This window comes from Lissotriton helveticus, chromosome 3_1 (genome assembly GCF_964261635.1).
Source record: "Lissotriton helveticus chromosome 3_1, aLisHel1.1, whole genome shotgun sequence".
Classification (NCBI taxonomy): Eukaryota; Metazoa; Chordata; class Amphibia; order Caudata; family Salamandridae; genus Lissotriton; species Lissotriton helveticus.
The window spans coordinates 275,225,218-275,248,435 of NC_136061.1; the positions used below are offsets into that span (position 1 = coordinate 275,225,218).

Consider the following 23,218-nt stretch of genomic DNA (forward strand, 5'->3'; position numbering starts at 1 on the left):
TAAGATGTTCTCCGGTTCCGGTGACGGCCGCTGCATCTCTTGCCTAGCGGCCCGTCGATTCCGGATGGTCTTCTTCGAACGGAATTGGGCACACGCTGGGCAATTTTCTTCGTTGTGCTCCGGTGATAAGCACTTGTTGAATACTGTATGTTTGTCAGTATGCGGGAATTTGGAGTGGCATTGTGGGCACCTTTTGAACGGGCTCCTTTCCATAGACAGCAGGCCCATGTGGCGTTGAAAGGCCCAACGGACCGCGTCGACGACCGGATCGAGATGGAAAGTTTGGTCGAGTCAAGAAGTAACGAACGAGAACAATACCGTCGAAGTAGAAGGCCTTTTGGCCTTACAAAGTAGTTTAGTTTCGGTTCCGAAGTTGGAGTAGAGGAATAACATCCGAACTCAATGGCAGAAAAAAATAATCTAAGGATGGAGAAGATGCCCATGCGCACTGTAGTCCAGGGGAGGAGTCACCTATCTTGTGATACTTCGAAGACTCTTCCAGGACAACAAGGTGCAATCATCCGGACCCAACACTAGGCGGCGATCTATGCTAAGATATGAATTCGCCTGCAAGGGGATTTGTTTATTAGAAATTAATCACATTCTATAGACCTGGTTTCTTCTTGTAAACTTTGGTCTATCCAACCTAATTGGCATCTGTTAAAAATTCTTAGTGTCTTAGTATTAAAGACTCAAAAATTAATTAAGTTAGATACATTAAAGAGCTACACGGGAAATTTGTTTTGAACGAGAATTGCAAAATCTCGCGCGATCACGCCGTTTTCAGAAGAAATCGTACCGTTTACTTGGAGAGTAAAAATATCTATTCTGATTGCCAAAAAGGTGAAAAAGATTTTTCAACCTTAAGCCTGCGTAAGTCAGACAATACCAGGTTAAGGTTTCCTTTGGTGAAGACTAAGGCAGAATTTGGATTTTCCAAAAGACACCAGTTCAAGAATTCAAACAGAACTGCCCAGGGGGTCTCGTCTTTATTTTAAGATTGGTTGTCCTGAAGATGGTCTTAAGGAGTCAACAAATATAAGACAGAAATGTCGACTTTATTATCCATATCTTTTTTGGTTTTCATTAAATTTGAACAGTGACATCTCTTTTTGTAGTAACATAGGATTCGCTCTTGATAATTCTGAATAGATTGGACTGCAATACAGATGGATTAATGGATTGATTTATCTGATTCCTATACATTTGTAATTTTCTGTATGATTAATTTTTAATGCTGAACAGTACCCTATAAGAAAATAATATAAAGAATCAATTTTCTATGAAACAAATTTCCCGTGTAGCTCTTTTAATGTATCTAACTTAATTAATTTTTGAGTCTTTAATACTAAGACACTAAGAATTTTTAACAGATGCCAATTAGGTTGGATAGACCAAAGTTTACAAGAAGAAACCAGGTCTATAGTCTGTGATTAATTTCTAATAAACAAATACCCTTGCAGGCGCATTTGTTATTAACATACATTACCCAAGCTCGCAAGGGTTTATTGGGTCACCCACTTCTTTTGACTAAGATATGAATTCAGCAGCCCACATGCCTCGAACCTGACATAATCATGTGCAAAACTAGGGCCCTGAAAAGGGGAGTAACCCTTGCTCTATAATATCAGTCCCCAAAGCGGAGAGGCATGGGTGGGGCTGTAAGGAATCTGCGGCTAGATAGTCTCTACCAGATAATGCGGTACCAAAGGAAAGTAACTTGTTCATCCGATAGAGACTCCAAGCTGCAGATTCCTTACCTTTGAATCAGACACCCGAGCCATACCTTCCCGGCGGTGGGTTGCAGACTCGCATCCTAAATTAAAAAAGTCTTGCAGGACTGAACTGGCAAAATGTATGTCCCTGCGCACTTGCCCATCAAGGCAGTAATGTTTTGCGAATGTGTGCAAAGATGCCCACGTCGCTGCATTACAGATGTCTTGGACTGGGACACCCCGAGCCAAGGCCGTTGTCGCAGCCTTTCCCCTGGTGGAATGGGCTCTTAATCCCTCAGGGGGCAGCTTCTTTGCCAAGGTTTAACAAATCTTGATGCAGTGAATGACCCAGCGAGAGATGGGTCTTTCTGTACTGTCCTTTCCTTCTTTCTTCCCACATACCCCACAAAGAGCTGGTCATCCATCCGGAACTCTTTAGTGCGGTCAAGGTAGAACAACAAGGCTCTTTCTGGGTCCAGCCGGTGGAGACGCTTCTCTTTCTTAGAGGGATGCGGGGGAGCAAAGCAGGTGGCCAAAGTTATGGACTGACCCTGATGGAAAGGGGTCACAACCATTGCCAAAAAGGATGCCCTGGTGCGAAGCACCACCTTGTCCGGAAAGGACATAAGATAAGGAAGCGAACAAGTTAATGTCTGCAATTCACCCACCCTCCGGGCAGATGTAATTGCCACTAAGAAGGCTGTTTTGATGGTCAACAGCCAGAGGGGACAATTGTGCAAAGGCTCAAAGGGAGCACACATCAAATAGGTAAGGACCAAATTAAGGGCCCACGGTGGCATAACAAAGGGCGTGGTTAGAAATAAGTGAGCCAGCCCTTTTAGAAATCTATTTACAAGAGGAGACTTTAAGAGAGAGGGCTGGTCTGCAGCTGTAAAAAAGCAGAGAGAGCAGAAGGTGACCCTTGAGGGCAAGGGTCAGAATGAAAAAAAGAAAGCGAAGCAGACAGAGGACCTTTCTGAACAGTATAATACAAATTTCCGGCAACGGAAGGTGTATATTGTCTTAGTGGAGGGCCACCTGGCCACCAGAATAACATTAGAGACTTTGGGAGGAAGGTCAAAAGATATCAACTGTCGCTGCTCGATCTCCTCACATGGATGAGCAGAGTTGACAGGTCCGAGAGGAGAACCATCCCCTGCTGCTGCGACAGAAGATCCTCCTGAAAGGGCAGCCTGATCGGAGTATCAATACTCATTCTCAGAAGCTCTGGATACCAGACTCTCCTCGCCCAGTCTGGAGCCACAAGAAGGACTTGGGCCTGGTCACTCCTGATCTTCTTCAGACCCCTGGGCAGGAGTGGTATGGGCGGAAAGGCGTAAAACAGGCGTAGGCTCCACTCGCAAGGAAAAGCGTTGCCGAGCGAATGCAGCCTTGGCAACTTCAGTGCGCAGTATCGCTGACACTGCGCGTTCTCTCCGGCGGCAAACAGATCTAACCAAGGTTCTGCCCACTGCTGAAAGAGACTTTGCGCCACCTCAGACTGGGGACGCCACTCGTGATCCGCTAGGCATCGATGGCTGAGTTCGTCCGCCCTGGCATTCAGAGAACCTGCCAGGTGTTGAACCACCAGGGTTATGCCATGCTGTTCCAGCCATGTCTAGAGAGGCAGGGCTTCCCGACAAAGGGTCCACAACCCCATGCCACCCTGCTTGTTGCAGGACCACATGCCGGTGGTGTCTGTGAACACCTGCACCAACTTCCCCTTCACAGAGGGAATGAATGCTTTCAATGCCAACTGACTTGCTCGGAGCTCCAACAAATTTATGTGAAGCCCCGTTTCCGCCGGAGACCAGTGTCCCCTGATCTCCACCTCTTCCAGGTGGCCACCCCATCTCAGAAGTGACACATCTGTCAAGACTGAGATCTAGTTCGGGAAGGGAAGGAAAGGGGGGGGGGGGGGGGAGGATCGGCCACAGATTCAATCGCGGTTCGTTAATCACCACTGCAGATCTTTCGCAGTTTATTCTGAGATCTGAACCACATCGGTGAGATTTCCCTGATGCTGTGCCCATTGGGACTTCAAGTCCCACTGCAGAGCCTGCATACGCCATCTGGCGTGTCTTACCAATGGATGTAGGAGGCCATGATGCCCACCAGCCTCATAGTCAGTCTCACCGAAAACCAGGGTAGAGGCTGAAATATCGGAATAATAGCCTGAATATCCTGGACTCACTGCTCGGGAGGATAAGCCCGAAACTGCACCGTGTCCAGAAAAGCTCAGATGAAATGGAGTGTCTGAGGAGTCAGGTGTGACTTCGGCATATTTATAGAGAACCCCAGCGAATGCAGAAGGTTTGCCGTAGTCTGAAGGTGGGAGACGACAGCCTGGGGCAAGGACGCCTTCAACAGCCAGTTGTCGAGGCAGGGGAAGACTGACACCAATAACCTGCGCAGATGAACTGCGACCACCGGCATCACCTTGGTGAACACCAGAGGGGCACTTGTAAGGCCGAAGGGGAGCACAGTAAACTGACCATGCTTGTGACCTACCTTGAGCTGCAGGTTAACCCCTGTGGCCTGGCAGAATGGGAAAATGAAAATAAACGTCCTGCAGGTCCAACGCTACCATCGAGTCTTAGTCCAGGGCAGACAAGACCTGAGCCAGAGTGAGCATTTTGAATTTCTCATTTTTGAGGAAGAGATTGATGGTCTGAAGATCTAAAATGAGCTTTAGTGCTTTGTTGTTCTTTGGCATCAGAAAGTAGCGGGAATAACAGCTACTGCCTACTGGGACCCTTTCTATAGCTCCCTTGGCCAAGAAAGCTGTAACTTCCTCCTGGAGCAACTTCAAATGATCCTCCGTCAGACGTTCCTGATTTGGCAGAATAGGAGGAGGAAAAGAAAGAAAAGGTAGGGAATAAACCTCCTCGACAATCTGCAAGACCCACTTGTCCGATGTTATGGATCCCCTTTGGGGGAGAGGATGACTAATTTTCCCACCAACTGGAGTAGTATGGTCCTGCAGAATCAGCCTAGGATTGCTAGGAAACTGCGCCTGCTGGGGGCAGTGTGGTCGACAACTTCTGGCCTCCATTCAGAGATCGGAATGCACTGCGTTCTCGCACGGCTTGGGCAGTCTGTGTGGGGCGGTAGTTGGGATATGGCTGACGTGGCTGGAAACCCCTTCCGTTGCCATGAAAGGGGCAAAAGGAAGACTGGCCACGAGGGGTGGAGAAGAGGCTAAAGGATCTGGTCATAGCTCGACAGTCCTTGAACCTGACCAGGGTCGAGTCTTCCTTTTCCCCAAAAGGCAGGTTCCATCAAATGGCAAGTCCATCAATGTGGCTTGGACATTTCCAGAGAAGCCAGTTGTATGAAGCTAGGCATGGCGCCTCGGGGCCACCGCCGTTGAAATCGATCTGCCCATTCGTATCTAGGTCACTTCGTATGGTGAACTTTGCTGCATCTCTCTCATCTTTGACAGCTTGGGAGAGCTGAGCCCGGGCCTCCTCCGGGACTTGCGGCAGCACTTGCGCAACCATCTCCCAAAGGGAATGGGAGAAACGGCCCAATAAGCATGTGGTATTCACCGATCAGAATGTCAGGGAGGAGGAAGAAAACTGCTTCTTCCCAAATTAATTCAGCCTCTTAGATTCCCTATCCAGAGGGCCGGAAAGGAATGCGCCTTAGGACGTAGAGGCCTGCACCACCAAACTCTCTGGGGTGGGGTGTTCGCTGAGGAAATTTGGGTCACCCACAGCTGGGCTATGAAAGTGAGCAATCGTCCTATTCAAAAGAGCCCCTGTGCTAGGTTTGGACAATGTACCGAGAAGGACGTTGATTAGTGCCTCATTAAAGGGCAAAAGGGGTTCAGAAGTGGAAGCCCCAGTTTGAAGCACCTCAGTCAGGAGATTAGCCCTGACCTGTACTGAGGGCAGCTCTAGTCCAAGGACCTCAGCTGCCCCCTTTACCATCATGGCATAGGATGCCCCCTCCTCCATAACCATAAAGCTGCTGGTTTTGGTGTGAACAACCAAAGGGAACATGTTTCATAGCCTAGGTCTATGACTTGAAAAATAGCTGTACGTTCCTAATAGCTACAGCAGTTATAGGCAATTAAAAAAAAAAAAATTTTAAATCGGTTTCATCCCATAAGTGCATAAAATAGTTTTGAATGTTTTGTTGTTGCCAACGTATTCGGAAGACTTCCGTGGATGCATTTTCAGGGGAGACCAGGAATCTGGGAGACAGCATAGTGATTAGAAGGGCTGGAATAATTCAGATGGGAAAATGAAATCCTAAGAAATGCTGTGCTGTTTCCCCCCATCTTTATAAAATGGTACTATATAGTTGCGGAGGGAGAACAAAATCCCAAATTCTCACCCAATCATTTTCCCCCCTCAATTCTACTGACTTTCTATCCCAGGTCCCACTTGTGTTACACCATTTTTTCCTTTTTCCACAGGGGACACCCATGAAACTTCCCTTTCCAGCTCTCTGCTATTGTCACTTTCTGCTCCCCCAATCCTCTGTTTACATCTCCGCTTTTTACCTTCCTTACCACTTTTAACCAACCCTGTGCTACTGCCAAACCTGCTGCTCCATTTCATCTTCTTATATGTTTCATCTCTTTCCTTCTCTTTTCTTTCTTTAGCACTTCCCATTCCTCATTTTTTTTATTTCTTTCCAAACGCAAATCCGGTTTTTATTACAAATTGGTTACTTCTATTTCACACCTGGAGCACAATACCAGGTTGGCTTACCAGTCTTAATTTTTATTTAAAACTGGATTTGCAAATCTTGAAATTTCAACAAGTACAAGATTTATGAGACTAGGTTCACCATACTGATTTCGCCCAACTTGAAACTCAGAATTTGAGTAGCCCCGAGATGGGGTTACAAAGATTCTTACTAGCTACCTGTCTTTTAGCAGTATTTTGCTTTACTGAAAGGCAGAATGATTGATATTTTAGTATGCTAAACTACAATGAATTGTTAGAGTGAAGCCAGAAATAGATAGGAATTGAAACTACTACTGGGCAGTTCTTAGCCAAGATTAAAGGGAGGGTGTAGATTATAATAGGCACTAAACAGTGAAAGAGTATACCTGAGCCCTCAGGCTTCTGACTGAAATATTTTAATGGGACAGTAAGAATACCAAATGCAGGATGCAAACCAGGGTACCACTACCTGCATTCAGAAGCTGAACAACAAGTAAAAGGTCAGATTACTATTAAAAAAAGTATCCCCTGGGAAGGATCATTATACCCCATTCATACATTAGGGGATGCCCAAAAACTATATTTGGAATTGTAGAGGACGTAGTGGTCTGCAATAATGCTCAGGAAGCAAGACAGCAGATACAATGACATTTATATATTTCTTCAGTCCTGCCGACAAGGCACCAAAGCGCTTTCACTGTAGAGCTTACACACTACTGCCTTGAGTGCTCAGTGGAGTGAATCAAGTGCAGGTCCTCGCACCAGCTCCCTCTCGCTGCCAATAGGTCCTCTCTGCTGCTGCTTGTGAGCCACCGACCTCCCAGGCTCACCGCTGTTTCAAGACACCATCAACTTCCAGCTCACCGAATACCTAGAAGGAAATAACCTACTTGACACATACCAAGCCATCTTCCGCACCAACCACAGCACCGAGTCCTCCCTGATCGCCGCAATCGACATCATCAGAAACCCCCTTGGGCTCTCGTCCCTCGTCAACATTCTCCGCATCCGTCAGAGCCACAGCGGAGGTTGATCCTTCTACCTTGCCACCAAGTTCTGGAACAACCTCCCCCTCCACCTGCAAACTTCACCTTCAATGGTAGACTTCAATAAGGGAGTCAAGACCTGGCTCTTCGACTTAAGACCTGAGACCTCAGCGCCTGAATACCCCTAGGGGAGATTAGCCGGACACTACAAGTACTGTTTCATTGATTGATTGAACTGCCCTTGTAACATACAAAAAAGTGCCCCTGTAGGGCATTGAAAAGTGAAAGAGTATACCTGAGCCCATTCGGAATTTGTCTGAAATATTTTAGTGGGGCAGCAGGAACACCAAATGCAAGATGCAAACCAGAGTACCATTACTTGCATTTAGAAACTGAACAATAAGTAAAGGGTTAAATTATTATTTTAAAAAAAGAGTAGCACCTGGCTAGGATCAATTTACCCCATTCCTTCATTAGGGGATGCCAAACAAAAAATGAATTGGGAGTGGAAAGGATTTGTGGCATTATTTCTAAATTGTTGTGCTGCAACAGTTATGAGATGGTTAAGCAATTTTGAAACCTTTCATATGTTCTTTTACAACTTTGGGTGCTCGGTCATACTTGTTCTATGTAGAAGTACAAACTTAAAACAAATATACAATGAAAAGTAATTTAAAAAAAATATTTTATCAAAAAAAACCATGCTAAATTAACTTTAAAAGAAACCCCCCTCGATCATTTCAAACAAACCAATTAATGAAGGTTACCTTAACCCTACAAATGCACCATTTTTAAAAAATCTATGTTATAGCTCTGGTTTTACCTTTGTGTCGGTCTATTTTGCTGCTGTTTGCAATAAATGACATTTCTTCTGGCCAGCTCATATCTTTGTTCCGAACTAAAAATATAAAAAGGCACTTATATTAGTTTCAAAACTTAAAAATAAGAACCTTTACAGAAAAGGATTTTCATTAAACACATAAGATCCAGGCTTTATAAGAGCATACATTTTAAAGCAATATATTTGGCCTTGCATCTCTCCATCAGTATGAATAAGGAACGATCACTGATTATCAAACACCTGCATTGGGTCTTTGTAAAGTAATTTAGGGTGTTCAATGCCTTTTTATGTCAAATGAAAAGTCACACCTACATCCTACCTTATCCTCCCCCATTGACTGCTTCTCAAAAAAAGACGTTTGACTCCAAATTTCTGCATCTTTGCCTCCACAAAAGTGACAAAATTAAAACACACTTTCCAACTTAAAATGTACTTCTTTCTTATACATTGTGTGGTAACGTGGAGAGCATATTACAAATAATAAAAATATACATGTAATTTGGTACTGGAATCAAGCAGTAATATACGTGATTTTACTGTAGAAGACGTTTCATGCCTCTTAGGCTAGCCTAGGTATTTTGTTTAAACAGCACAAAGAAAATAAAGGCCGATGGGTAAAGATTCAAATGCAGGTACATATATGAATGGTACATACCTTCAATCACCAAGTGCTGCTCATCTTGGATTTTGAGATATTCCAGCATATGATCTTCATCATCAAGAAGCGTGAGATAATTCTGGAAGATGAAATAAGATTCACTTTAGTTCACAGACTTTGGAACTTTGACAACCCAATGCACTAGAGGCCACAAAAAGTGCACCTCCACCTAGAACAAATTCTTCACCTAGAACAAATGTGTCACCACAATTATGGACAGGTGCCTCACTTACTCTTTTTATTCACCTTTAATATCAGTCCATGATCCAGTGTTTATCTGCAGCTACGGACCAGTCGCTTTGCCCACTAGAGCTAAAATCCATCAAATACAATCTACATATACCAGTAATCAAACCCCCACTATTAGACAGTAGAATGGAGTAATGGGATGCTGTCAAAGGCACTGAAAAATGTTAAAGAATTCCCTCCCGAGGCGCTCTGAGTGATATTGCAGTAGTGTTCGTGGGTATCCAGTGCTCACGTTAGAGACCCGGTTTGAGAACATTTGTTGGCTTACCCACATCACCTTGTGTATTATTTCTGGACTACTAATTTCATTACGGAGTCACGGTTAAGTCAACTGGATCTTTACAGCCTAACTCTACACAAGAGTCAGCATCAATTGCAAGCTACAACATATTAAGCCATTTCTCTCTAACACTACAATAGAGTTACAGCACCAGCAACTCAAGAAGCATCACCCTCAAGCTACAGATCTTCTCAGACTGTAATCTTTGTCAACATATCAGCAGTAAATAAACAACAGCTATTGGACAGTTCATCTTCAACATGAGCTTTTCCAATGATCAAGTGTACTTAACTTCAGCCTCTACTATCCAAGTGAGAAATGAAACCTATTCAGTCAATACCACAACTTTAAGGAATTGCTTATACTCAAATCTGCCTCGGATACTGAGACACACCAACAATCATTTGAAGGCCTGTAATAATGCTCCAATTAATAAGCATTAAAGAGCTAAGTGTCCTATACACTCTGCAATCCATAAGGACGCCCATGGACTACGTGTTTTGAAGTAGAGCTCGGAACCGAACGTATGACACTACACTTTCTTCCTAGACCACACTGTGGTCATATTCTTTCTTTCTTTCTTTCTTTCTCTCTCTCTCTTATTCATGCTTCGGTCTGCAACAAAACATAGGAGAATGAATGCTTCTAACCTGCAAGTGCAATGTACAAAATGTAATTAAACATAACTCTAGAATCGTTCACTCACTGAAATTCGATGTTCTACAGCTCAATTCAAACAAACTGCCTCAAAAGAAGGATGGAGTCCACTGAGCAACTATTATTTTTTTCTCAGGGGTGAACATTTTTCCCTATGGTGAAAGCCCTTTCCCTTTACCGCCTTCAAATGTGGGAGTGCTCATTTCCACTTCCCATCCTGGAAGGAGAGTTACTCCGGCTCTAGGCTGCAGTAATATTCTCACCATGTTCAGCGTGTGAAGGGGTTCGATTTCAGTTAGTGAATGACGGCAAACGTATAGGACTGTGAGTGAGTGAGCTGACTGCACCATGTAACACCCATTTCCAAAGGCGTCCGAAGAGGGGGGCAAGGAGGGACGCTTGCCCCCCCCCCCCGGAGCGACCCTCCTTGCCCCCTTGCGGACGCCCATGAAAACTGTGACTTCAAGACGGGGTTCTCACTCTCTTTCCTCTCCTTTCTTTTATTTGCTTACCTGTGAAATGGATCCAAAAGATAAAGACACTTTTGCTGTTAATGTCATATTTTTCTGACATTTTAATTCCAAAGTGCAGCATTGGGAATAAAAGGCTAAAAATATGAAAAATAGATAAATAACTAAATAAAGTAAGACAGAGTGGTAGCAAACTGGGCAAACTGATTTTATTCACACTGAAACACATTAGCGCCACTTTTACAGAGTTTGCCAGTGAAGCGCTATTTTTGTTTTCTTGTCTTTGTTTTCCCTGGACTTGTAACTAGTGCACCAATCCTGGAGGTACTGCAATGTGTGGATTGGAAAACAAAATGTGTGCTGCGGCTCTGCGTCCAGGGACGTGGTCTTTTTACCCTACTGCTTACGTTTTGTAAGGATACAAGCAATGGCCATTGAAATGGGTCCATTCAGGGCCCTGTAGTCGTGTCCTTAACTTTTCAGGCAAAAGCACTCACTGATTTCTGAATAGTGAGTGCAAAAGCATTAAGGTAACCATGTTGTTCCTGCTTACATTTCCCATGGTTTGCTAAATTTTGCATTCCCCATAAGTCTTTGCTTTTTCCAGGATGTTGTTACTTTTTTTTTTTTGTAGGCCGTATATTGCTCTTGTCTAGTGCGTTAATAAAATTGAGCCGCATACAGGTGTTTATAGCGGGCAACAATTGGGTTGTAGTTGAAGACAGTGAGAGTTTTTCTCAGTGGGGCAGTACGGTGTTCAGTGGGGGAGAGGATGTGGCACTATGGTCAGAGCTGCTGAATTTGGAACTGGGAACCAGGTTCACCCTTAATAACCAGTCCACCACATCACTCTCCTGCGAGAGCACAATCACATGCTAGAACTTAGAGGGCTTCGCAACACCTTAGAAGTCCTGGTGTCTTCGCACCAGCAGGTGGACCCGAGCATGACAAGTGTAGGTTAACCTTCAAGCCTTGTCCACCACTATCCATACTGAAGTTCACCTCCAGTTTTGCAGGCAGGCCTATGAAGCAGCAAACACTAGAACAACAGTCACTGAGGTCACAGGACCCTTGAGAACGGCCGGCTCTAGGGCAGTGCAACCAGTGTGACCGCACCGGGTGCTGACTTTAGGTGGAGGCATCATGTTTGCAAGTATATTATGGTTTTAAAAACGCTTGCTGCCTCCTTCCTGGACTCCAGCAATTTTCGGCAACAATAAAAATGTCATGATGACTCTGGTGATTAATGTTCTTCCTAGAGAGAGATCAGAATTTTGTCTAGTGGAAGTTTGGACTCATGGAAAGGTGGCTAAGAGGGTTAATGTACCGGCTGCAAAGAACTTGCGCCATGCAGATCACAAAGTGCACATAATGTAAATAGGTCAGTGGCTATTGTTTTTGTCAGAGAGATCCTTTTGTTACTTGCAGTTTATAAGTTAAAATCCTAACTTAGAACAGTGAGCTATTAACTGTCATCTAAGAACTGCATACAAACTGCAAGGTATAAATTAGAGCGTTATTCCCCCCCAGTCTTTGATTATCCTAGTGTCACAAAAAGTGTTCTTTTGGACAGAAATCAATTCTGATTATTAAGGAGAACCCCCAACCATGTTATTACGTTTTAAATTCCTGGTATTGTGTTTCTCCAGACCAATCACTATAAAACTATATGGGCTACTAGTATGGTTGTTATGTGACCCCTACACCTTGTAGTCCTTAGTCTTATGTATCATTTTCTATACAGTGATTTACACACACTGTGTAATGTGATAGATGTAAAGTGCTCTGACACCCTACAACGGTATGAGTGGCGCTGTAAATCAAATTAAATGCATCTGAGAGAGTGGTTATGGAAACTTGGGGGGCACAGTTAAAGGGTGGTAGTGAGGGAATCCATGGCAGAGGTGGTCATTGGGGGGCACTAACAAACATTAATGCACAGGACACCACCAGTGCTATGGCTGGCCCTGCCCTTGCGGCCAGTCTGCCTCACCCATAGGTACCTCCATTGGCATTGTTTCAGCAGTAGTAGCTGCAACTCACCAGGGATTGGCAATGCAGGATTTGCACGCACACCAAACTAAGTTCGCAAACTTACAGTCACCCGGCTTCATTCACAAGCACTTTTAACATGTGCTGCCTGTTGTGGGGCCACTGGAATTAATTATGCAGCAAAGGATGACAACAATATGCCGTAGTGTTGACTAAATTATGCATTAAAAAAAGGCTGCAGCGTAATGCAGTATATTTTCAGATATTTTACTATTTTGACGTCTGTACACATGCTAACAGTCTCTGGAAAGATTTTGCCTTATTAGTACCAGTGTAACATACAAACTCAGCAGTGAGAAAGGTGACCAGTCAACCTTTACAATAGGTCATCCACTCCGCAGCAACACAAGTCACATTTTATATTAACTTTTGATACGTTTGAGCTACAAACAATTTATTAGTTTAAATGGTCAGATCATGCAGCAGATCTTGCATTATGAGGCAAATATGGCAGAGCCATAATTTTAGAGAAAACATTTGCAAACTAGGATATTTTGCCATTCATGTTTGAACTGCTGTTCTGGAAAAAGAGAGTAGTGCTGATGACAGAAACGTCATGGCTCGGAGACAAATGGTTTGTGTTTCCACATTTTACCGTATTTGGTACAGTCTGTGATTAGAAGCATATCCCACTTTGTGAATATATTTTAATGTCAATAACTCATTATAACCGCCCTTTGATTCTCCACCCACTGTTCCCCCTACTTTTTTTCCCCCACTTCGATCACTGTGTAAGACTCAGCATCCCTGGACCTGTGATGTGCCGCCGCTGCGGGCGCCGCATGTGCCACACATTTACGGTGCCGGGCTTCCGCATAAGGGAGCTGGCCATTATTGTATCCCTAAACGTGGGCACGTTGTCAGTTTGACATTCACTACACGTAGAAGGACTCTAAGTTTCTTTTAAAAAATATAGCTAACATTTGGGCCTATACATTTTATTTTGTATAAGTGTAAAATTTAGCACTGCCTGGGGAATTCTAGTAAAGGGAGCACCCATTGGCGAATCACTAGCATTTGTGATTGCTGCATTATTTATTACTAACTTTGACGTTGTGCTTTAACTTTGGATAAAAGTTATCATGAATTCTAGCACCAAGAAGCCAATATTGGTAAATATGTGTGCTACAAATAATCCCTAACATACACTGTGCATACAGCATATTTAATTGGTGCTTTAATCATAGGCTGTTTTAAAGTATTCTGATGAAAACCGAATCGTGCTGAAAACAGCCTTGATTGGTGTTGGATCGAGGGCCCGGAAGTCTGCACACCTAGAAGACAGAGATAAAGCACCTTGTCAGAAAGTTTAGCGTTTTTCCTACAGGTGGTGTTTGTTGGCCTGTGGCAGGGTCAGTTACATGTCCTGGACTCCTGGCATTTAATTGAGTCTATCCCAGTTCTGCGCCCCAGTGTTTCTTATGCCCCCACCTGGCACACATCATGTCGGAGGATGGTGATGACGTTAACATTTTGCCCCCCCCCCCCCTGGAAAAATTTCTGCAGACGCCCATTTCTCACCCCTTGCAAGGTAGTTAATAGTGCATATTTCTACGTACTTGTGGCGGAGAAATCTGCATTAGTAAATCCATTTATGCATGCTAGGAATCCTTTTGTGAAATCCTGACAGGGGTAAATAGGGTATTTTCGGCAGTAGACACAGGTTTACATTAAACACGTTTGTGAATAGAGGCCTTATGCTTAAAAAGGGCTCTGAGTATTCGGTTAAGCAAAGGTTACCTACATTGAGGGGAATGATCTCAAATGATAGACTCCTCTAAACTGCGCACTGAAAGAGTGACACCACCTCATAGTAAGGAAGGCACAATTTCACTCAGGGTGTTCCTCGTGACACGTATATCAGTGAAATCTTGGTACATTTTGTCTTGTGGCATGTGCTCTTTTAAAGAATGGTAAATTAAGTTCAGCGTGGCAAACCACTGAATACTTTAAAATATGTATATTTAAATCTGAATAAGTAAACAGTGTGGTTAAAGTTGATAAAATCATAAGTTAATAATAAAGATCAAGAACCGGTGCATAAATAAAAAGACTCAACCGCTAGGAAAATCAGTCATGTGGGAAACTGAAAGCAATCAACATTCGAAGGAAGCAACACCACCATGTTGAGCATAGTCTATCTAAGTATTCTATTTAAAAGAATTATTCGTTTTTAAATCGGAGAAGCAGGAAATGAATGGCATTATTTTTCATCTGGCAATCAAATCATTTTCAGAAATCTGGAAAAGTAATGCACAAATATGCGTTAGTCAATGGAAATGGTGACACTCTGCTAAAGATGTCAGACCTGGTTAAATAATTGTTGTTGTCCTCTGCGGAGAGCAATGTAATAGTTGAATGTAAACCGCACCATTATACTTCTGAGCAGAGGGTGCACAAAGAACATGTGTCCAAGCAGCTATTTGGACTTCACAAAGCTCCCCCTAAACGAGAGCACCCCCACTTTCACATCCGTGCCCCATGACAGTTGAACCCAGATACTGCCCGATGCCAAACGTACATACTGGCTAAGACTAGGATTCCTATAGTGAGAGCCAACAAACATGTCTTACTCAAAATATGAATGATTACAATAATACTAAAATGTCTTTTTCCACGTGTAAGCCGGGCAAAAAGCGTCATAAAGAGGAGTGACAACTGCTTTCATTTCCACAGCAGAAAAGAGCGGGGGAGAAACCTGGGGAAATGCAGGTAAACACTTCTGCGGCAAAGAGATGAGGACAGGGTCTTTGACACAGGGCAGCAGAGGAGGCAGAGAAACAGAATCAAGGTTAAGGTGTTTGTGTGAAGGCGGTTAAAGCGGGATCACAGAGTGTAGCCAGAAAAGAAACCTCGATTTTCTTGAATTTTACGTTTTGCTCTTTCGATAACGCATTGTTTTGTCTTCACATAAAACATTTGAAAAAACATATGTTTTAAGGAGTTGCATCCAGACATCTTAATTACACAAAGACAGATATCACATATTGAATGAATTCCCAGAGGATAGAATCCAGCAATGAACAGCTATTATTTAATACACTAAAGGGATACGTCAAAAAATGAAGTTACCTCACTATTATACAACCAGAGTCGCATGTCTTCTTCTTTTATCCGCAGCCTCTGGGACAGGTACTCGTGAATAACTTTAATAGTCTGCATGCGACTAAAGCAGCCGGTGTATGCCAACACTCGCTTCAAGGGAGCATTTGGAGAAGGCACATTGCCTGCATCAAGAAGAAAGTCACGTTATTCATATGTAACCAGCAGATCTTAAGGGAGTGTCATGTAAATATCTGCAGTAAAGCAAACCTACACCACAGAAGTGGGATAGTAAGTGCAATCTTCAATAACATGGAAGTCTTCACACAGCTGTGCCTATCCCCAGAGTAGTTTCCTTTCTCCAATGTCAAAGATCACTCATCAAACAGAATTCAAGTTTAGTGGCCTACTCTGGTAATACCGTTCTCACGTTTAAAGTGGGAAGCGAAGTGTTATTCCAGGGAAAAATGGTAGCACATATTTTCATTAAAAAAATGTGGCCGAACATAATACAATATGTGTTCCACCCAGTTGCAGGGAAGCGTACCAATGCACCCACAATGCTCAACCGTTTTGCACCTAATGCTAGATCATAAACAAGAGTCCACATGGCTATGCCATAGTAGATAAGCGCACATTTCAAGAAATTAAATGATAACAACACTTCTGACTCTCGGCTGGCATTAATACTGTAGCGCAGTACACTCTTTGGCTTTCTTTGCTAGTAGACTTTTGAAAGCTGGAAATCTTGATGAGGGCTTCTCATTTACAGCACACATCAACTCTAGGTCCTCTTCCTGTTTTCAAAGATCATTGGCACCTCTCTGCTCTTCCGCACTAATTACGGTGACAGTGTTTACTTAGTCATCTCTGAATCTGCACTTCGGAAATTGAGTGGATCCAAAATTGTGAGGCAAGAAAAGCTTGTCTGCAACGTTTGACTACATGTCAGTGGACTGGGCAGCACTTAAATAGCTGCCTGTGAATCAGAGTCAGTTTAGAAATCCATTTTTGCTCTAGCGTGCTGGTTTCTTTTTTATAAAACATTTAGGTTTCTGTGCTCAGTCAAGTTCTCTTTTCTCAGCAGATACAGGATTATTTATTGTTGAGATCCCTGTATTTATATTTTTTATTTTCCCAAACGCATGGTATTTTTTCCTCTTGCAAACCGTTTACATTAATTTTATGAATTATGTTGAGCTTACCTTTGATTGTAATCATTTATAAGCATTTTTTCCAGGTACAACACCCATTCAAAGAAAAAGGTACGTACCTTCGATAAACGTGTTTGAGATGAACACTACACCTTCCACCAGTTGCCTTATATTAAGACTATCGCCTGGCACCAGGATAAATACTAGAACATGTTCTCAAGCAGTGGCTCCTCAGCACCATATGTGGGTGCTTCCATACACACCCGCATCTATTCCTTGTATATTATCGGCACCCAAATGAAACCTGTGGAGGCGAGCTTAAACATAGTAGACCATACTACAATGTGAATAATTAGTCTCTACCTTGGAACCGCATTAAGAACCTCACTCACTAAGACTGGGAGGGTGGTGAAGAATTGGCAACAACATATAGTATTTACCAGAAAGAGTGTTACAGACGGTAAGTAACTTTTTCTTCTGATGAATACTTCTTCCAGCAGATTTTTCCTCTTAAAATGAAGTCCCAAGGTAGTACTCACTGGGAGGTGGGACTGAGTAGAGCTGATGCAACATGGCCAGTGCTAAGTATTCATTACTCCATGCCTGAGCTGATGATTGTCAAAGGTATGTAGAAAAGACCAAGTGGCCAGCCTGCATGTATCCGTCACCAGGATGACCGAGGTGAGAGGCGTAGAAGCTTCCATGGCCATCATAAAATGAGCATGAATGTCAGCCGAGGTTCTTTCTTAGCCAAGGCATAACTGATCTTCATACAAATACAAAGAGTGTCCCAATGTGTGAATGTAAGCTTGCTCACCACTCTGCTTTTTTTGGATCTAGCGAAACCAAACAAAATCTGATCATCCACCTGTTGTGACCTCTTCCGATCAACACAATGGGCAACAACTCACACAAGGTCCAGCCTGTGCCACCGTTCATCCTCCTTAGAAGGATGAGGAATGGGGAATGGGTAAGAAATATGGATTGGTGATAGGGAGGCCCATGTGGAAAGTGGACACAACTTTAGTCAGAAAGAATGGACAAGTGCAGAGGACCAGCTTGTTTGGATAGCATACAATAAACATATGCAAGACTAACTGGGCCTGCAACACAAGGCTCATGCGGGCCAAAGTGCTTATCACTATAATTACATTCTTGATGATTTGAAGGTGAATAGAAAATCTATGAACTAGTTCAAACAGTACTGCCAAAAGAATAGCCAGCACTAAGTGTATATCTCACTGCAGGACAATAAAAGGCTTGGGAGGAAATGTACACCTAGAAACATGACACTAGAGGTGACTTGAAGAAAGAAGTCTGGTCAGGAAGACATAAATGGAGAAAAAGCAGACAAATAGCTTTCTATGGCAGAGACTGCCAAACCCTGCTGAGCCAGGGAAAGCTTAAGCACAGGATTTCAGACAGGTGAGCCTCAAAAGAGTTGCCTGCAGCTTGGCACCAAGAAAAAAATGTGTTCCAGTGACATATATAGAAAGACTTAATGGCTAGTATCTGAGCATTTAAGATGATATCCACTAGCGTTAGCGGTAAAGTGAAGACCTCTAACTGGCAAAGCTCAAACTCCTTTAGTGATGAAAGATAATGAGTTTGAGGACTGGGGTGGGGGATCCAACTATCCTGCAGGCAAAGTATATCTATCTGGGCTGAGGGGGCATATAAGAGTTAAAATCCTTACTTCCAAAAGATAAACGTACCAAAATCCTCCTTGCCAAAGCAAATAAGCATTTACAAAGCACCATCATCTCATACGTTCTGTTGAACTTAGAAACGTAGGTGAATGGGAGTGCATGTATAGAGCTGCCTTGTGACCAATTCACATAGAATGGGATCCTTGAAACATATGGATTGTATCCTAAATGTCCTAGATCCTCTGAAGCAGAGGAAAAGTCTTCGTACAGGTCCTATGCAGGACTGGGTAATTGAAAGTCCACCTCAAAGCGGATATAAATGGAGCTTCTGTTAATAGACATATAATCCCAGGAGATGAAGAAAAGTCAGAATGCATTCAAGAATGTGCCCAAGGCCTGACCAGAACCAGATACCCTTTTGAATGTAAAGGAGTTAGGCCCATAGAACTGTGGGGCTGGCTGGACCATATAAATCATATATCACATGAAAAAATGCCACCCCACCTTACTTTTGAACTCTTACTGATAAGCAACACATAAATCTTAGTTAGACATGTGCGGTATATTTATTTACCTCTTTTTTAAATATTTTTGGAAGACAATCTTTAGTCATATGTCAGAGTAAAAAACACAACATATATAATATATATACACAACAATTTGACAATTAAACAAAAGAAAAGAAACCACTACTACATAAACAATGCAAGTTACTATATACAATCACTATACACAACAACACATATAATTCTACTACCACTCGTTCCAAAGGGCAAGTGACAATCCCTTGCCTACATAGCCATAAATGAATTGAATTGAATGGAACAATAGTGGAAAAACACAGTTAGAAGGAGATATCAAGCCTCATTATTTCTGTGATTCAATAATTATTATTAAAGGGTTTTTAAACTCCTTCTTTGCCGACGCGTTTCGAACTCCATACAGCTGTTATGGGTTCTCTTCAGGGCCTTGTCACTTCCATCTGTATGTGTGTAAGGAAAAAGAGCACTCTTTTAGTGTCTGTTCCTATAGCCTCATATTAACATTCCGCTTGTGCCTTCTTAAAGGTCCATATTACCTTCACTGTAGCCAGTTGGGGTGTTCCTATCTCTGTGGTTGGATTTAGCGAGCTGCAATCTAGGGGACATGTAAAGATCCCATTTAGTCTCAGCTCCCACTGGTCAACCCACAGTTACTTTCAACAATAACACTGCAAGACATACCTTCAGTATCGTTTTGGGGTCCGGCCTGGGGCGTCTCCCTATGGTGCGGGGTTGTTTAGACCTACGGAGGACGCAAGAGCCAGTTAACACTAGGGGACATGGGTGGAGCGATCACTCCTAGTCGTTATCCCTTATCCCTGTCTCATGTAAGTACCTTATGGCGCACCCCGCTTGCTTCGGGGACGGTTTCAATTTCCGCCTCGCTGGAGATGTATGTCACCGTGCGCACAGCGCACTTGAGTCTGTGTAATGCCTCCGGTAGCAATTATGTCCCCCTCGCTCGTGATCTTAATCTTGCGCTCTGTCTCCGGGCGCTGTTCGGGGAAGAAGTAGAAAAAGCAGGTTTTAGTTGTCCTGCGTGCGAGTCAGGCGGTGAAAGCGTCTCTGCGCCCTCGTCCCAACTTACCCTGTTTGGCAGCAGCCTTCGCTCGTCAGTTCTCCGGTAACTGTGGAGTGCGACGGCTGGAGTGTCTGGTTGTTTTGAACGGTCACATGATACTTTGCCTTCTGGGATTTGTAGTTTTTTGTGTTTAGGAGATGAAGAAAAGCTTTTGTGGAGCCCCACGTTGCTCTTCTTATTACAGTCTTGTCACCTCTGACAGGGCATTCAACCCGTTCTGAGTACTATTAAATTTCAAGATGAGGTACGCCTCTTTTCTGAGGAGTGTATCCTCAATGTCAATGGGACACTTGTTACTTGGTTGCACCACAGTACATAACACGGTCCATTTGAAATCCGTCTCACTATGGTTTGAATCAATGAAGTGTTGGACCATAGGAGCGCTTATGACCTTTTTCTTAATCCTGGACCTGTGTTGGGTGATTCGACTGTTCACCTGCTGCGTCGTTTTCCCAATGTATATTTTTTGGCAGGCGCACACCACTGCATAAACCACATTACGTGTCCTGCAGTTCGAAAAGCCAGTGTTTTTACATTTCACTCCCCTGTGCTCAAACCCTGATCCTTCAATTGTGGAGTCACACGATATACAGTTTCCACACTTGTGGTGCCCCTCTATCGGTTTGAGCCCCCATTTCGAGAGTAAATCGCTCTTTGGTTTGGGTGTTAAAACGTCAGCTCTTATTACACATTGGCCAATGCTCCTGTTTTTCTTATAAGCGAACAAAGGTCGCGGAAATGAGCAGTCCAGTTCCTCTAACAGGTGCCAATTTTTAAGGACAATTTGCCGTATTTTATGGGTGTCTGGTCCAAAGGTCGTGACACAGACCAACCTGTCCATGTCTTGTTTCATTTTTCTTTCAAGTAAGCACTCCCTAGGTGTGTAATGTGCCCTTTTCTTGGAGTGACTTAATAGTTTCTTGGGGTACCCACGACTCTTCATTTCCTCACAAAATCTAGTTGCGTGTTTCTCGTACTCGGGCATTTCAGAACAGTTTCTTCGTATTCGTAGAAGCTGCCCATAGGGCAAATTATCCTTCAGGCTTCTAGGATGTGCGCTACGGTGGTGCAAGATCGTGTTTTTATCCGTTTTCTTCCGAAATAGAGAAGACACCAAATGCCCATCAGAGCATTTTATTTCGATGTCTAAGAATGTCATTCTGTCATTACTGGACTCCAATGAGAACTTAATATCTCGGTGCCTCTCGTTGATCCATAGGTGAAAGTCCATCAACTCGGAGTGGCTCCCCTGCCACAGGAGCCACACGTCGTCGATGTACCTTACCCATTGCTTGATATGTCTACTGTAAGGGTTATTGGAGTAAATGAATCTATTTTCGTACTCCGCCATATACAGTATGGCCATCTCCGGCGCATAGGGACAGCCCATGGCCGTACCCTTGATCTGCATGTAAAACTTGTCATTAAACCTGAAATAGTTCTTTTTTAATGTTATTTCGGCTAATTGCAAAATAAACGAGGTGGGGACTTGGTGCGGCCTAACTCTCTTTTCAAGATAGAGTTCGAGAACCTCCAATGCCTCGTCTTGAGGAATTTGGGTGTACAATGACGTAACGTCCATTGCCACCATCAGATCCGTACTTGGATCAAATTGTGTTCCCTCAATTTTTAGGAGAAAGTCGGTGGTGTCTTTCAAATATGATTGGACACCACTGACAAAAGGCTTAAAAAAAAAGTCTATATATTTTGAATGGGATTCCAAACAAGACTCGCACCCCGAGACAATTGGTCGTCCTGGGGGTTCCTCCGGATTCTTGTGAATCTTGGGCAGAAAGTATAGTATGGGCGTTCTTGGGTATTTCTTTATCAAGAATTCACTTTCTTTTTGCCCCACAAAACCACCATCTACACCACTTTTTATGATCTCACTGATTTGTCCTTGAATCGCCCGGCCGGGGTCTTCAGGGAGTTCCCTGTACCATTCAGTATTCGTCACCTGCGTTGCCCCTTCTTTAAGATATTTTTCTTTGGACCAAATCACCACAGCTCCACCCTTATCTGCAGGTTTGATAACGACCGTAGGGTCGTCTTTCAAATTTTTTATGGCAATACGTTGGCCTCTCGTGATGTTCTGTTTAACATATTTCTTGCCTTTCTCCAATTTGTTAATAGACGAAAGCATGATCTGTTCAAATGCCACAACTTGCTTGGGAATATTATGATAGGGGATAAAGGTGGACTTGTTCCTCAGGCCTGTCACTTCTGTATTGGTGACAGGTGGTTGATTTGCAAAGAATGCCCTTAAGCGGATTTTCCTGCAAAAGGCAATCGTATCCAGCTTAAGTCTGGTAAAATCCGTGTTTTGGCTGGGGACAAATTTCAAGCCCAGATTGAGGACAGATTCCTCATCTCTGGTGAGTACCTTTGAGGAAAGGTTTACTACTGAGGATGGTGTTGGTTCTATGACTTGTAAAAATTTCTGCGGGTGCGCATTTCCCATTGGGGTTTGAACCGAGGTTTTGGCTGTTGGCCCTTCTCTAAAAAAGGCCCCTTCTTGTTTGGATTATTCCCTCTGTCCTCTGCCCCTGATGAATTTGAGGAAGAGGATGTATCAGAGAAGGTTTTAAATCTATTTTTCGATCGTCCCTGAAAGTTATATAGGGCTCCACGTGACTCCGTCTGGGTGTAATAATCCTCCTTGAGGAATGGGTAGGCCTTTTCTAATGTGAACGCCTTTGAGTCCCTCTCGTATTGAGCAGATTTGGAATTGATGGTTATGTCTTTAAATGTTTGGATGTCTTTCTCAATTTTTTCGAGCAGTGTTTTTGCATCGGTAACCGCTGGGCTTTCCTGGAGGCTCTTTGTGAGAACCTCAATTTCCTCTAGTTCCTTGGCACACAGTCTCTGCGCTGTCTCAATGGTGTGGACCATTAGGTCCCGGCTACACTTGGTATTGATGCAACTGAAACCCTTTTTATATTCACTGTCCTCCGTAAATATTACAGGGACATTTTTGACCTGAAGGCCCCATGGGATGGTTCCACCCCTTAGGTGTTTCAGGAGAAAATGTCCATGAAGTTCCGTGCGGATCTGTTTTTTCTTTAGTCTTATAAGTTTATCCGACTCGTTTTGTTGTTGAGCGGAGGAGCTCAATGTTATGTTACCAAAAGCGGATGAGGCTATTAAATTCTGAATGTGT

At 43.4% G+C, this 23,218-nt stretch overlaps 1 protein-coding gene across 3 annotated transcripts in view; it reads right to left on the reverse strand.

Moving 5' to 3' along the window:
• The window catches only part of USP32 (ubiquitin specific peptidase 32), a 1,745,589-nt gene that overhangs the window by 613,036 nt on the left and 1,109,335 nt on the right, over positions 1 to 23,218 (reverse strand). For all 3 annotated transcript variants that reach the window (XM_078679804.1, XM_078679802.1, XM_078679803.1), the window contains exons 17-19: positions 15,663 to 15,817; positions 8,880 to 8,961; positions 8,207 to 8,281 (exon numbers count right to left, since the gene is read on the reverse strand). In XM_078679804.1, coding sequence (XP_078535930.1) covers positions 8,207 to 8,281; positions 8,880 to 8,961; positions 15,663 to 15,817 — 312 coding nt within the window. The remainder of the gene's footprint in view (positions 1 to 8,206; positions 8,282 to 8,879; positions 8,962 to 15,662; positions 15,818 to 23,218) is intronic.